At 42.0% G+C, this 16,996-nt stretch overlaps 1 protein-coding gene across 3 annotated transcripts; it reads left to right on the top strand.

The window, feature by feature from the left end:
- Window positions 1-10,061: 10,061 nt before the first annotated feature.
- On the top strand, window positions 10,062-16,433 carry LOC101276802 (spindlin-2). 3 transcript variants are annotated; one of them, XM_049704641.1, is made up of 3 exons: window positions 10,062-10,377; window positions 10,585-10,704; window positions 11,068-16,433. In XM_049704641.1, coding segments are annotated over exons 2-3 (792 nt in total). In that variant the 5' UTR covers window positions 10,062-10,377; window positions 10,585-10,702; the 3' UTR covers window positions 11,858-16,433. The 3 variants fall into 3 exon arrangements, with proteins under 3 accessions (XP_049560598.1, XP_049560599.1, XP_033266095.1); XM_049704642.1 differs by having other exon boundaries at window positions 10,063-10,377; window positions 11,049-16,433; XM_033410204.2 differs by having other exon boundaries at window positions 10,063-10,704; window positions 11,049-16,433.
- The last annotated feature ends 563 nt before the right edge of the window (window positions 16,434-16,996 follow it).

Raw genomic sequence — 16,996 nt, 5'->3', positions numbered from 1 at the left:
ATCTGTGATAAACATAAATGCAAAAATCCTCAACAAAATATTAACAAACCAAAGACAAAAATACATTTGCCTTGTTTATACATCATGATCAAGTGGGATTTATACCAGAGATATAAGAATGGTTCAACACCCACAAATCAAATGTGATATACCACACTAACAAAATGAAAGATAAAAATCATATGCCTGAGGAGAAGGCGGAAGATGGTGGAAGAGTAAGACGCGGAGATCACCTTCCTCCCCACAGATACACCAGAAATACATCTACACGTGGAACAGCTCCTACAGAACACCTACTGAAGGCTGGCAGAAGACCTCAGACCTCCCAAAAGGCAAGAAACTCCCCACATACCTGGGTAGGGCAAAAGAAAAAAAGAAAAAACAGAGACAAAAGAATAGGGACGGCACCTGCACCAGTGGGAGGGAGCTGTGAAGGAGGAAAAGTTTACACACACTAGGAAGCCCCTTCGCGGGCGGAGACTGCGGGAGGCGGAGGGGGGAGCTTCGAAGCCGCGGAGGAGTGCACAGCAACGGGTGCGGAGGGCAAAGCGGGGAGATTCCCGCACAGAGGATTGGTGCCGACCGGCACTCACCAGCACGAGAGGCCTGTCTGCTCACCCGCCGGGGCAGGCGGGGCTGCAAGCTGAGGCTCTGAGGCTCGGGTTTCGGTTTCGGACGGAGCGCAGGGAGAGGACTGGGGTTGGCGGCTTGAACATAGCCTGAAGGGGTTAGTGCACCACAGCTAGCCAGGAGGGAGTCCGGGGAAAAGTCTGCACCTACCGAAGAGGCAGGAGACTTTTCCTTCCCTCTTTGTTTCCTGGGGTGTGAGGAGAAGGGTTTAAGAACGCTGCTTAAAGGAACTCCAGAGACGGGCGCGAGCCGCGGCTAAAAGCACGAACCCCAGAGACGGGCGCGAGCCGCGGCTGAAAGCGTGGACCCCAGAAACGGGCGGGAGACGTTAAGGCTGCTGCTGCCGCCACCAAGGGGCCTGTGTGCGAGCACAGGTCACTCTCCACACCCCTCTTCCGCGGAGCCTGTGCAGCCCGCCACTGCCAGGTTCCCGGGATCCAGGGACAACTACCCCGGGAGAACGCACAGCGCGCCTCAGGCTGGTGCAAAGTCACGCTGGCCTTTGCCACCACAGGCCCGCCCCGCACTCCGTGCCCCTCCCTCCCCGCCGGCCTGAGTGCGCCAGAGCCCCCGAATCAGCGGCTCTTTTAACCCCATCCTGTCTGAGCAAAAAACAGACGCCCTGCAGCGACCTACACGCGGTGGCAGGGCCAAATCCAAAGCTGAGCCCTGGGAGCTGTGAGAACAAAGAAGAGAAAGGGAAATTTCTCCCAGCAGCCTCAGAAGCAGCGGATTAAAGCTCCACAATCAACTTGATATACCCTGCATCTGTGGAATACCTGAATAGACAGCCAATCATCCCAAATTAAGGAGGTGGACTTTGGGAGCAAGATCTATGATTTTTTCCCTTTTCCTCTTTTTGTGAATGTGTATGTGTATGCTTCTGTGTGAGATCTTGTCTGTATAGTCTTGCTTCCACCATTTGTCCTAGGGTTCTATCCGTCCATGTTTTTTTTTTTTAATTTTTTTCTTAATAATTAATTTTAATAACGTTATTATACTTTACCTTCGTTCTTTCTTTCTTTCTTTCTTTTTTTCTTCCTTCCTTCCCTCCTTTAGACAACGAATCATCACAAATTGAGGAGGTGGTCTCTGACAGCAAGATTTAGGATTTTTCCCCATTTACCTCTTTTAGTGAGGGTGTATGTGTATGCTTCTGTGTAAGATTTTGTCAGTATAGCTTTCCTTCCAACATTTGTCCTAAGGTTCTATCCGTCCCTTTTTTTTTTTTCTAAATAAGAATTTTTTAATTCAATAACTTTAGTATACTTTATTTTATTTTTACTGTATCTTCTTTCTTTCTGTCTTTTTTCCTTCTTTCCCTCCTTCCTTCCTTCCTCCCTCCCTCCCTCCCTCCTTTCTTTCCTTCTTGCCTTCTTTCCTTCTTTCTTTCTTTCTTCCTTCCTTCCTACCCTCCTTTCCTTCTTTCTTTCCTCATACTTCTACTAATTCCCACTACTTTTTCTCCCTTTTATCCTGAGCCATGTGGATGAAAATCTCTTGGTGCTCCAGCCAGGAGGCAGGGCTCTGCCTCTGAGGTAGGAGAGCCAACTTCAGGACACTGGTCAACAAGAGACCTCCCAGCTCCACATAATATCAAACGGCGAAAATCTCCCAGAGACCTCCATCTTAACACCAGCACCCAGCTTCACTCAACGACCAGCAAGCCACAGTGCTGGAAAACCTATGCCAAACAACTAGCAAAACAGGAACACAACCCCACCCATTAGCAGAGAGGCTGCCTAAAATCATAATAAGGCCACAGACACCCCCAAACACACCACCAGACGTGAACCTGCCCACTAGAGAGACAAGATCCAGCCTCATCTACCACAACACAGGCACTAGTCCCCTCCACCAGGAAGCCTACACAACCCACTGAACCAACCTTAGCCACTGGAGACAGACACCAAAAACAGGAGGAACTACGAACCTGCAGCCTGCAAAAAGGAGACACCAAACACAGTAAGATAAGCAAAATGAGAAGACAGAAAAACACACAGCAGATAAAGGAGCAAGATAAAAATGCACCAGACCTAACAAATGAAGAGGAAATAGGCAGTCTACCTGAAAAAGAATTCAGAATAATGATAGTAAGGTTGATCCGAAATCTTGGAGATAGAATGGACAATAGAATGGACAAAATGCAAGAATCAGTTAACAAGGACCTAGAAGAACTAAAGATAAAACAAGCAACGATGAACAACACAATAAATGAAATTAAAAGTACTCTAGATGGGATCAATAGCAGAATAACTGAGGCAGAAGAATGGATAAGTGACCTGGAAGATAAAATAGTGGAAATAACTACTGCAGAGCAGAATAAAGAAAAAAGAATGAAAAGAACTGAGGACAGTCTCAGAGACCTCTGGGACAACATTAAACGCACCAACATTCGAATTATAGGGGTTCCAGAAGAAGAAGAGAAAAAGAAAGGGACTGAGAAAATATTTGAAGAGATTATAGTTGAAAACTTCCCTAATATGGGAAAGGAAATAGTTAATCAAGTCCAGGAAGCACAGAGAGTCCCATACAGGATAAATACAAGGAGAAATACGCCAAGACACATATTAATCAAACTGTCAAAAATTAAATACAAAGAAAGCATATTAAAAGCAGCAAGGGAAAAACAACAAATAACACACAAGGGAATCCCCATAAGGTTAACAGCTGATCTCTCAGCAGAAACCCTACAAGCCAGAAGGGAGTGGCAGGACATACTGAAAGTGATGAAGGAGAAAAACCTGCAGCCAAGACTACTCTACCCAGCAAGGATCTCATTCAGATTTGATGGAGAAATTAAAACCTTTACAGACAAGCAAAAGCTGAGAGAGTTCAGCACCACCAAACCAGCTTTACAACAAATGCTAAAGGATCTTCTCTAGGCAAGAAACACAAGAGAAGGAAAAGACCTATAATAACGAACCCAAAACAATTTAGAAAATGGGAATAGGAACATACATATCGATAATTACCTTAAATGTAAATGGACTAAATGCTCCCACCAAAAGACACAGATTAGCTGAATGGATACAAAAACAAGACCCTTATATATGCTGTCTACAAGAGACCCACTTCAGACCTAGAGACACATACAGACTGAAAGTAAGGGGATGGAAAAAGATATTCCATGCAAATGGAAAACAAAAGAAAGCTGGAGTAGCAATTCTCATATCAGACAAAATAGACTTTAAAATAAGGACTATTAAAAGAGACAAAGAAGGACACTACATAATGATCAAGGGATCGATCCAAGAAGAAGATATAACAATTGTAAATATTTATGCACCCAACATAGGAGCACCTCAATACATAAGGCAAATACTAACAGCCATAAAAGGGGAAATTGACAGTAACACATTCATAGTAGGGGACTTTAACACCCCACTTTCACCCATGGACAGATCATCCAAAATGAAAATAAATAAGGAAACACAAGCTTTAAATGATACATTAAAAAAGATGGACTTAATTGATATTTATAGGACACTCCATCCAAAAACAACAGAATACACATTTTTCTCAAGTGCTCATGGAACATTCTCCAGGATAGATCATATCTTAGGTCACAAATCAAGCCTTGGTAAATTTAAGAAAATTGAAATTGTATCAAGTATGTTTTCTGACCACAATGCCATGAGACTAGATATCAATTACAGGAAAAGATCTGTAAAAAATACAAACACATGGAGGCTAAACAATACACTACTTAATAATGAAGTGATCACTGAAGAAATCAAAGAGGAAATCAAAAAATACCTAGAAACAAATGACAATGGAGACACAACGACCCAAAACCTGTGGGATGCAGCAAAAGCAGTTCTAAGGGGGAAGTTTATAGCAATACAAGCCCACCTTAAGAAGCAGGAAACATCTCGAATAAACAACCTAACCTTGCACCTCAAGCAATTAGAGAAAGAAGAACAAAAAAACCCCAAAGCTAGCAGAAGGAAAGAAATCATAAAAATCAGATCAGAAATAAATGAAAAAGAAATGAAGGAAACAATAGCAAAGATCAATAAAACTAAAAGCTGGTTCTTTGAGAAGATAAACAAAATAGATAAACCACTAGCCAGACTCATCAAGAAAAAAAGGGAGAAGACTCAAATCAATAGAATTAGAAATGAAAAAGGAGAAGTAACAACTGACACTTCAGAAATAAAAGAGATCATGAGAGATTACTACAAGCAACTCTATGCCAATAAAATGGACAATCTGGAAGAAATGGACAAATTCTTAGAAATGCACAACCTGCCAAGACTGAATCAGGAAGAAATAGAAAATATGAACAGACCAATCACAAGCACTGAAATTGAAACTGTGATTAAAAATCTTCCAACAAAGAAAAGCCCAGGACCAGATGGCTTCACAGGCAAGTTCTATCAAACATTTAGAGAAGAGCTAACACCTATCTTTCTCAAACTCTTCCAAAATATAGCAGAGGGAGGAACACTCCCAAACTCCTTCTACGAGGCCACCATCACCTTGATACCAAAACCAGACAAGGATGTCACAAAGAAAGAAAACTACAGGCCAATATCACTGATGAACATAGATGCAAAAATCCTCAACAAAATACTAGCAAACAGAATCCAACAGCACATTAAAAGGATCATACACCATGAGCAAGTGGGGTTTATTCCAGGAATGCAAGGATTCTTCAATATACGCAAATCTATCAATGTGATAAACCATATTAACAAACTGAAGGAGAAAAACCATATGATCATCTCAATAGATGCAGAGAAAGCTTTTGACAAAATTCAACACTGATTTATGATAAGAACCCTGCAGAAAGTAGGCATAGAGGGAACTTTCCTCAACATAATAAAGGCCATATATGACAAGCCCACAGCAAACATCATCCTCAATGGTGAAAAACTGAAAGCATTTCCACTAAGATCAGGAACAAGACAAGGTTGCCCACTCCCACCACTCTTATTTAACATAGTTTTGGAAGTTTTAGCCACAGCAATCAGAGAAGAAAAGGAAATAAAAGGAATCCAAATCGGAAAAGAAGAAGTAAAGCTGTCACTGTTTGTAGATGACATGATCCTATACATAGAGAACCCTAAAAATGCTACCGGAAAACTAGTAGAGCTAATCAATGAATTTGGTAAAGTGGCAGGATACAAAATTAATGCACAGAAATCTCTGGCATTCCTATATACTAATGATGAAAAATCTGAAAGTGAAATCAAGAAAACACTCCCATTTACCATTGCAACAAAAAGAATAAAATATCTAGGAATCAACCTACCTAAGGAGACAAAAGGCCTGTATGCAGAAAATTATAAGACACTGATGAAAGAAATTAAAGATGATACAAATAGATGGAGAGATATACTATGTTCTTGGATTGGAAGAATCAACATTGTGAAAATGACTCTACTACCCAAAGCAATCTATAGATTCAATGCAATCCCTATCAAACTACCACTGGCATTTTTCACAGAACTAGAACAAAAAATTTTGCAATTTGTATGGAAACACAAAAGACCCCGAATAGCCAAAGCAATCCTGAGAACAAAAGAAGGAACTGGAGGAATCAGGCTCCCTGACTTCCGACTATACTACAAAGCTACAGTAATCAAGACGGTATGGTACTGGCACAAAAACAGAAATATAGATCAATGGAACAGGATAGAAAGCCCAGAGATAAACCCATGCACATATGGACACGTTATCTTTGATAAAGGTGGCAGGAATGTACAGTGGAGAAAGGACAGCCTCTTCAATAAGTGGTGCTGGGAAAACTGGACAGGTACATGTAAAAGTATGAGATTAGATCACTCCCTAACACCATACACAAAAATAAGCTCAAAATGGATTAAAGACCTAAATGTAAGGCCAGAAACTATCAAACTCTTAGAGGAAAACATAGGCAGAACACTCTATGACATAAATCAAAGCAAGATCCTTTCTGACCCACCTCCTAGAGTAATGGAAATAAAAACAATAATAAACAAATGGGACCTAATGAAACTTCAAAGCTTTTGCACAGCAAAGGAAACCATAAACAAGACCAAAAGACAACCCTCAGAATGGGAGAAAATATTTGCAAATGAAGCAACCGACAAAGGATTAATCTCCAAAATTTACAAGGAGCTCATGCAGCTCAATAACAAAAAAACAAACAACCCAATCCAAAAATGGGCAGAAGACCTAAATAGACATTTCTCCAAAGAAGATATACAGACTGCCAACAAACACATGAAAGAATGCTCAACATCATTAATCATTAGAGAAATGCAAATCAAAACTACAATGAGATATCATCTCACACCATTCAGAATGGCCATCATCAAAAACTCTAGAAACAATAAATGCTGGAGAGGGTGTGGAGAAAAGGGAACACTCTTGCACTGCTGGTGGGAATATGAATTGGTTCAGCCACTATGGAGAACAGTATGGAGGTTCCTTAAAAAACTACAAATAGAACTACCATATGACCCAGCAATCCCACTACTGGGCATATACCCTGAGAAAACCAAAATTCAAAAAGAGTCATGTACCAAAATGTTCATTGCAGCTCTATTTACAATAGCCCGGAGATGGAAACAACCTAAGTGCCCGTCATCGGATGAATGGATAAAGAAGATGTGGCACATATATACAATGGAATATTACTCAGCCATAAAAAGAAACGAAATTGAGCTATTTGTAATGAGGTGGATAGACCTAGAGTCTGTCATACAGAGTGAAGTAAGTCAGAAAGAAAAAGACAAATACCGTATGCTAACACATATATATGGAATTTAAGAAAAAAAAAATGTGTCATGAAGAACCTAGGGGTAAAGCAGGAATAAAGACGCAGACCTCCTAGAGAACGGACTTGAGGTTATGGGGAGGGGGAAGGGTGAGCTGTGACAGGGCGAGAGAGAGTCATGGGCATATACACACTAACAAACGCAGTAAGGTAGATAGCTAGTGGGAAGCAGCCGCATGGCACAGGGATATTGGCTCGGTGCTTTGTGACAGCCTGGAGGGGTGGGATGGGGAGGGTGGGAGGGAGGGAGACGCAACAGGGAAGACATATGGGAACATATGTTTATGTATGACTGATTCACTTTGTTATAAAGCAGAAACTAACACACCATTGTAAAGCAATTATACCCCAATAAAGATGTTAAAAAAAAAATCTAGAAACAATAAATGCTAGAGAGGGTGTGGAGAAAAGGGAACACTCTTGCACTGCTGGTGGGAATGTGAATTGGTTCAGCCACTATGGAGAACAGTATGGAGGTTCCTTAAAAAGCTACAAATAGAACTACCATATGACCCAGCAATCCCACTACTGGGCATATACCCTGAGAAAACCATAATTTAAAAAGAGTCATGTACCAAAATGTTCATTGCAGCTCTATTTACAGTAGCCCGGAGATGGAAACAACCTAAGTGCCCATCATCGGATGCATGGATAAAGAAGATGTGGCACATATATACAATGGAATATTACTCAGCCATATAAAGAAACGAAATTGAGCTATTTGTAATGAGCTGGATAGACCTAGAGTCTGTCATACAGAGTGAAGTAAGTCAGAAAGAAAAAGACAAATACCGTATGCTAACACATATATATGGAATTTAAGAAAAAAAAATGTCATGAAGAACCTAGTGGTAAGGCAGGAATAAAGACGGAGACCTACTAGAGAACAGACTTGAGGTTATGGGGAGGGGCAAGGGTGAGCTGTGACAGGCTGATAGAGGGTCATGGACATATACACACTAACAAACGTAGTAAGGTAGATAGCTAGTGGGAAGCAGCCGCATGGCACAGGGGTATTGGCTCGGTGCTTTGTGACAGCCTGGAGGGGTGGGATAGGGAGGGTGGGAGAGAGGGAGACGCAAGAGGGAAGACATATGGGAACATATGTATATGTATAACTGATTCACTTTGTTATAAAGCAGAAACTAACACACCATTGTAAAGCAATTGTACCCCAATAAAGATGTTAAAATAAATAAATAAAAATAAAGATTCTCCCTAAAAAAATTAAAAAAAAAAATAAATAAATAAAAACAAAATATTGAGTAATAAAAGCAAGATGCAGAAAAATAACATACACAGGTTTAAACTTATGTTCAAAATAAAGCTGAACCAAGTTAGATTACAAGACTTATCAGAGTTCTATTTCAGGCTTGCTTAAAAGGTCTTTTTAAGAAAAAAAACAAACATTTTCTTGAATATATGTGAGTGGACATATACATACACTTTAAAAAGGAATTGCTAAATAAGGTTGTTTAAGTACATGATTGGTTAGTTTTACAAAGTGTAGAGATGTCATATTCTTATCAGTTGCACAGTATATATATATACCTGGGTCATAAGGACTCAGAGCCACCTTCCAGAAATATCAGGTGTGGTCCATTGAAAGAGAATGATTCTCTTTCCCTCACAGTATAGAGTAATTAATTATCCTTCATAATGAAATTTTTAAAAATAATTATGGAAAACAAAATGAATAATATCCATTTGTAAATAATATATATATGAATATAAATATAAAGAGGGTTAGGATATGCAAAATTTGAATGATGATTGTTAGCGTTAGAGAGGAGGAAGGGAATAGGATCAGGGTTATAGAATAAAGGATTACATTTTATTGATAATATTTTATTTTAAAATGCTTCAATAAAAACAAGTAAAAATTTTAATGGAGAGTATTTAGTACTTGTAATATTGCTGTATACACTGTATTTTCAAAATACCATAAAAATGATGCTACAAAGAATTATTAAGACCTGAGTTTGCAAAATGACCACAGATTTCTAAGAGATTTTAGAAAAAAGGTTAGGGAAATAATGAGTGTTCATATTTTGCTTGAAGCCCTACGGAATGAGATTTACAGTGGATTTAGGGTGGATTATATTCTTCAAGTGAATTTTCTGAATTTTACAGTGTCCACATTGTGCATGCAATTCTTTTGCAATCTGTGAAAAAGAAAAAAGAAGAAAAGGAATAAAAAATCTTCAAGAAGTAAAGTCTGAAAATGACCAGACAGTAAAAATTACTTGGATTGTGTCAAGATGGCAGACGAAGCACAAGCGCATTTCTCCTGTCCTACCTCAAATCCCTTTAAATGGCAGGAAAGGCAGGTTTCCGTATATAGAGAATAACATCCGAAGGGCACAGGGGGAAAAGAAAAGGGGAATTCTTGGAAGATGGAAAGCAGATGGGGCAGGGACACTGAGGTGGGGGTGGGGTAGGGGTGGGGAAAACGGGGGCTCTGAACTTGAGAGTGGGGGCAAAGCAGTCGGTGTGGGGAGTTGTGGGCAAGGAAAGGCGGCTCCAGATTTTGGAAAGGGGGTGGGGGCGGGAGATAGAAACTCCTCCCAGACCCAGGGCAGAGGTGGGCTTGAGAGTGGCGGGGGCGGGGAGGGTGGCAGTGTTTGGCAGGAAGGGGAGGCCTCTCTCCTGGCAGGAAGCTGCGCGACGGTGGTAAGAGGGAGGAGACTGCGGCTGCGGCAGCGGCTTCTGGGATCCCGATGTGGCAGAGGGGCCGTCACCGCCAACAAGGAGGTGGAGGGCCCGCGAGCCCGGTGTTGGAGACACTGCTGCCATCCTTTTCTCCTGGCCTGCTGTCCTCCTAGACACGCTCGTCGCCTAAGGATCCTCCCCTCCCAGCTCTTGCAAACTCCGAACTCGTCGCCTGCTGATTCTCTTTCACCACGGGTTCACAGCGGAGGCAGCAGTGAGGTGTCCGATTTGGACACGTGAGGCCTGCGATCCCCGGAATTGGGGAGGTGGGCGCTGGACTAGAGAATCGGAGGATGAGGGTTGGTGGGTGCCAGGAGGGAAGATTGGGGTGTGTGCTGGGACAGGAGATGAGGGAGACTGACAAGGGTGATTTGGGGACGGGAGGGTGGGGGTAGGGGGAGCCAAAGAGCACCTGGATGGTATACAAAGGTGGCCCCAGAAAGAGAAATAGATTTGTTCTGGGCACCCAACAGCAAAATGGAGATGACCAGGAAGAGATACGAAGGAGAGGTGAACAACAAGCAGAAGCCATGGGGATGGGAGGCAAAACAGATGAAGAGCAGACGACAATGAGCAGGGGAAAAGGAGACTATGTAAGTGCAAATGGAGAGACAGGGTGGGAGCTAATAAACGGTGAATATCTGTGTCTGGTGTGGGGACCGCAGTATGCTAACAGGTTAAGGCATTAGCCAAAGGAGCCTGCTCCCTCATGCTGGGGCCTCAACCACCAAAACCATCACCACTCCAACCCTCCAGCACAGCCAAATAAGTTTGGAGGGAGGACAATGTTGGCAAGCATCGAATAGCATTTTGATAGCCAGCATCCCTGCTGCACACATGAATAACTTGGGCTGTAAAACATATACCTGGTGCCCAGGGAATTTGCAATGCAGAGAAAAAAACCTCACACTATAGTACACTAAATGTTTCTCCCTAGCCTCTTCCTCCCCCTGCAGGTATGAAGACCCCTCACAAAAAGACCCCTCACAAAAAGACCCCTCACTGCAGCAAACCAGGGAAATTGTCGATGGCCACAAAGGGTCTGAAAGTATGAGGAAGAAAAAGACTTCTCAAAAGAAGCAGAGAGGCAGACCTTCCTCCCAGCCCCGCAGGAAAATCGTGGGCTGCAGAATTTCACACGGATGGAAGGAAGGCAATGAGAGCATCACCCAGTGGAAAGGAACCGTTCTGGATCAGGTGCCTATAAATCCTTCTCTTTATCTGGTGAAATATGATGGAATTGACTGTGTCTATGGACTTGAACTTCACAGAGATGAAAGGATTTTAAAGCTTAAAATCCTTCCTGATAAGGTGCCATTATCTCGACTCAGAGATGTGCACCTTGCAAACACCATAATTGGTAAAGCTGTGGAACATATGTTTGAGGGTGAGCATGGTTCTAAGGATGAATGGAGAGGAATGGTCTTGGCCCAAGCACCTATCATGAAAGCCTGGTTTTATATTACCTATGAGAAAGATCCTGTCTTGTACATGTACCAGCTTCTAGATGATTATAAAGGAGACCTCCGTATCATGCCAGAGTCCGGTGAGTCTCCTCCAGCAGAGAGGGAGCCAGGAGGAGTTGTAGATGGCCTGATAGGTAAACATGTGGAATATACCAAAGAAGATGGCTCCAAACGGATCGGCATGGTCATTCACCAAGTGGAAGCCAAACCCTCTGTGTATTTCATCAAGTTTGATGATGATTTCCATATCTATGTCTATGATTTGGTGAAAAAGTCCTAACTGTTAGGGTAAACTTTGCCACATTTGTGAAAACAAATGTGTACTTTGTAGACATGCAAAATAATGTTACTTTTCAGTGTATTGAAAGCTTTAGGGTCCCTGTTAATCTGACATCTTTGCCAGCATAACTGTTGTTTTGTCCTGAAAAATACAAATTTATGTGGCCATGACACGCTGTGTGTAAGGAATTTGTCATGTTGAAACGTTTGGGTGTGTTTGGTGGATGGGGCATGAAAGGAAGGAACAGCTGTAAATTCAGGCTGTGAATAAAGTTCAGCTAGTATCATAATCAGTCATCTAAAAATGGAATAGGACTTAGCTGGTCTGGTCTAGGGAGGGAGGAGGAGAAGGAACTAGAGATGAGCTGTGGGGGAAGGGAGAAGGGGAGGTGGCTGCTTAGCAGGAGGTGGGGAGGGGTCAAAAATGGAGAGGCTGCCTAGCGGGCGGGATGACCTAAGAGGGGGAGGCACACAACTGGGAGGGGGTGAAGAATAACAGAGGGAGAGTGAGATCTTGAGACTTAGAGGAAAACAGACAGAATAAATTGAGTAGAGAGGGACACAAGGACGTTTAGAAGAGATCCAGAGCAAGGGAGAGAAAGATGAAGTTGGCAGAGATCTGGGGAGAGGCTAAAAGGATACTCAAATGGAGTTCTATGCATGAGTGAGGGGCCAGAAGGGGAGGGACATCGAGGAAAGAGGAATTCTAAGATGAAAGACTGACAGAGGGAGTGAGAATACAGACAACAAGATATGGGAAGTGTGGTCCATGAGAGATGGGAAGACCCAAGGAAAAATAGGACTTCTGGCAGTATCCAAATTGCCCTCCCTAGCTCTGTGCCCAAAGGAGGTGGCAACAGTCAAAGAAACCAGATGGACTGGAGCTTCCCTAGAAGGACATTTTGACAGGAATGTCTCAAGAGTTAAGCAGGAGCCAAGTTTATACCTAAAAGCCTTTTATAATATCAGGGAGTTCATGCCACACCTGCTGAGCAGAACCCAAACCCTCAGCCTAAACACACTAACATGGCACTCCATAAGCAGGGGCCTGTGGGCAGCTTCCTCGTATTTTCCAGAGGACCCAAGAGCAGTAAATCTCAGACCTGAAGGTCTTGGTTCCCTTCGCCTACACTGAATAAACGATTCTTGAGGGGAACAGGTCAGTGGGGTGCTCAGAACTTAAGAGATGTGCCACCTTGCATTTGGAAAGCATTTTATCCAGAAAAATGGAAACTTGCTAAACCCAGGTACAGCAGTCTCCTCACTGTTCTTCCTCCTCCTGGACTATACCTGGCCTCCTTACAGAGGAGGGGCATCAGAGGATTGAGCTTAATGTTTCTCTCCCGGGTGTGGGGAATACTTGACTGTCCATGCTTCTCTCAGCAGTTGCCTGAAATCACAGGTGACTTCACCCAATGCTTCACCAGATGGAGGTCTGCTGCCTCCAGAAGCCCCATTCTGGTTATATCCCAACAAAGCCATTGGCTACTGGCATTTCACAGGTACCTCCTGACCAGTCTTGCCCACTTCACGCACACGGGGAGCTGTGATGGAAATTTGTGCAGCTCTATTTCCTGGTGAGATAGATGGCATGCGCAGTTGGGCAGGGAGTTGTGACTTTGTATAACTAAGTCCTCCGACTGTATGGTACCACATAGGTGGTTGGTGGGGAGAGGGTGTGGTAACCCCCAATAAATTCCCTCAGAGGTACAATGTCCCAACACATGGGTCTTTGTCCTTCTCTCCTTCTTTCCTTTCCCTGGTCCAGCTGTGGAAGTTTCCTTCAAAACCCTCTCTCTGGTTTTCCCACTCCACACTTCACTGAAATATACCCCTACCCTCAAAGAAACAGTTCTGGTGACTACCCACTGCCCAGGTTTCCTTAACTCCAGGCATAACAGGGAGGTGGGGAGGCAGGGAGCTTCTAGGAGTTGATAGAAGTTGGTAATTCCAGTTCATTCTCTCCACCCAACATGGCCTGAAGCTGTTTGTCTCAAGAATTACACAAGGCAAGCCCACCTCACCAGAACAGGGATAAGTTTTCTTTCATACAGCACATAATTCAGCCTAGCAAACACCTGCAGGCCACTCATGGGCCAATTTCAGCCCGCTGTCATATTTTGCTTGATCGTCATGTTTTTATCATTCTCCATTTTAAAATTAGCTACTTAGACATTTGGGGGATTTCACATTTCAAAAATCCACATTTCTGGCTTACCTGAAAAAATAAAAACAAAATCAATAGACCAAGGATTAGGGCCCACATTCCAATAAGGATACAAGCAGCTGGCTCTGAGGAAGGGCTCAGCCATTGTAGACTCAGAATGCTCTCTCAGTGGGGCCACACCCCAAGTTGGCCTTCTTCGCTCTAATAAAATGCCCAGTTGTCTCCTGGAAGCACTTGCATTGGTAGTTTTGGGGCTAGACCCAGGGAAAACTGCCTAACCCCACTTTGGCTTACTTTAACCCCATTTGCTTTTTAATTTATTTGCTCTATCTTCATCTCACCAATACTTAGTTCAGGTGGTCTCTCTGCCAGGCAGTGTTCTAGACACAGGTCCTTATGATATGGTTATAAACAAAAGAAACAAATAAATAATCTTATCTTCATGGAACTTTCATATTAGTGTGGGAGACAGACAGTATCCAAGAGACAATAAGTAAAATATAAAGTAGTTTCAAAGTGATAAGTGTTAAGAAGGAAAAAATGAACAGGGGGACTGAAATTCCAGGGAGGAGGTTGAAGAGATGGCCTCACTGAGAGCCTGGATTTTGCGTAAAGACCTGAAGGCAGTGAGAGAGCTGACCCTGTGGCTGTCTGGGGAATGAGGATTCCAATTAGCAGGGACAGCACGTGCTGAGGTCCCAAGGCAGAGGTAGGCCTGGCATGTTCAAGGAACACTGAGGATACCAGCATGGCTGGAGCTGAGTTAGCAAGGTAGAGAATATCAGGAAGTGAGTTCAGAGAGGTGATGTGGATCTGGGAGAAGCAGATAGCTTGGAGCCTTGGAGGGTCTATAATGGAATTTGACTTTTACAGTGAGTGTGGGGAGGAGTCATTCGAGTATTTTCAGCAGAGGCTGGATATGATTTGTTTTATATTTTTCACAGGATCATTCTGGAAAGTCTGGAGTGTTATCTGTTTGTGGTCAAGTTTGGGAAAAGGAAGATAAAATATACCAATGAAACAGAGTAGAGACCTAAAAATAGATTTACATATAGGAAACTTATGTCATAATAGAGGTGATATTTCAGATGAATGATGAAAAGACATTTTATTCAATAAATGGTACTCCATTAATCTGTTTCCCATATGGCAAAAAAATAAGCATAAATCCCTTCAACGCATCCTACACACAAAAGGAAAATGGAAAAATGTTAATGCTTAAATTTAGAAGGTAATACTTATAAAAATTTTAGTATAAGATGAAAGTGAGTGTTTTTTTCCCTATGTAAATGGGAAAGATTTATTTTACAGGCAAAATATGCGCAAGTAATGAAGGGAAAGTTTGATATGTTTATTTTAAAATATGCAAGCCCCAAATATCAAAAATCCTCATATACCAAGTGGAGTCAATGTGATAAGGTTACAAACTGTGATAGTCAAAATGAATTAAAGAAAAATATATTCAGTGAGAAAATAATAGAGTCCATAGAACACTGGGTAAATATATGAATAGGGAATTCAAATAGATCACAGTCAACAAATATACATTACCTTGATCTGCTGCTCATTACCTTAATCTTGTCCATAATATGTCATCTTCTAACATACTACATAGTTTACTTAGTTAATATGTTTATTGTTTCCCTACCAGAATGTAAACCCTGAAAGTGCATGAGTTTTCTTCCTTAGAATAGTATCTGGCATAACGTAAGTGTTTAATAAACATTTGTTAACTATATGAATCTCATCAGTAACTAGGGAAATGAAAATTAAAGTAACATGATCTCACACACATTAGATCAGCTACACATGTGAAGTTTGAAAATACATATTGACCAGTTAAACAAGTGGGAGATCCTATACACTCTAGGTGAGCATTTGTCAGAGAGAAATTTGCCATTATCTAGTGATAGCCTAGATAGAAGCTGGCATATTTCCAGCAATTTCATGTTTATATATTGTTGGAAGGCAATTCTGTGTGTGTCTCACATGTTACTGTACATATGGCAAGTAAAACACTGAGAATTCTTTCTTTTGAGGTGTCTTTTGAAAGATGTTTGAGTGGTGAACAGCTTTGGAAGATAGACATAGTATCTCTCTCTCTGAAGTAAAAAGCAGGATTGCTTAGAGTCTTTGGAAGATAGTGATTTCCTCTGGGACAAAGGGCAGGAATGCTTACTCCAATATAATAAAGATAATGTCTCTTTCAAGAGCAAAGGAAAGGGATGCTTACTGCTCCATATAAAAGTTTGAGGTTCCCAAACTGATGTTTCCTCCTTTGTAATTCAACTTACCTTATATGTATGTGTCATGTAACCATTCTTCATAACTCTGTAGGAAGTGGGACTCAGGCTTACAGGGTAAAAACACTGATATTCAGGCTATTTTTATTACTGTGAATAATAAACTATCCTTTGTCTCTGACCAAAAGTCTCATATGTTCTACTGGCACCCAAGAAACTGTGGCTGGTAACTTGTTAGCTCACAAATATGGTAAAATTTCATAATCTTCAATCTTCTTGATACTTGTAGCGATGAGGATAAAAGCTGACAGAGACATGGCTTTCTGTAAGAGGAAGAATGAGGACCTCACGAGCCAGTTAATGGAATTTGAGGGTAATTTATGAGAATTGATGGTGAATGTACAAATCAATTATGCATAAATAGTCCTTAATCTTTTAATGAGGTGGAATTGGGGAAGTAGTTGCAGGATGAGAGCTGAGGGCTCCCTGTCCCCAATGAGGTCAAAGGTCATATGCACCTGTCTGAGTATGATGGGAAATTTTGGCAAAGGGAAAGTGTCAAACTTCTGTGGGCCTGTTAGATATGGATGCTCAAGTCACTATTTTACCCAGATCGCTGGAAGAAAATGGCATAAAAATGAGCTAATGGGGATTGGGCTGGTGGGAAAGGAAGGTGGGAAAAGGAAGCCAGTATGACCTTCTGAGTGAAACCTTTTGGGCCAATTCAGTG

Source organism: Orcinus orca, chromosome X, assembly GCF_937001465.1.
Source record: "Orcinus orca chromosome X, mOrcOrc1.1, whole genome shotgun sequence".
NCBI classification, from domain to species: Eukaryota; Metazoa; Chordata; class Mammalia; order Artiodactyla; family Delphinidae; genus Orcinus; species Orcinus orca.
This window is presented reverse-complemented; position numbering and strand designations above follow the sequence as displayed.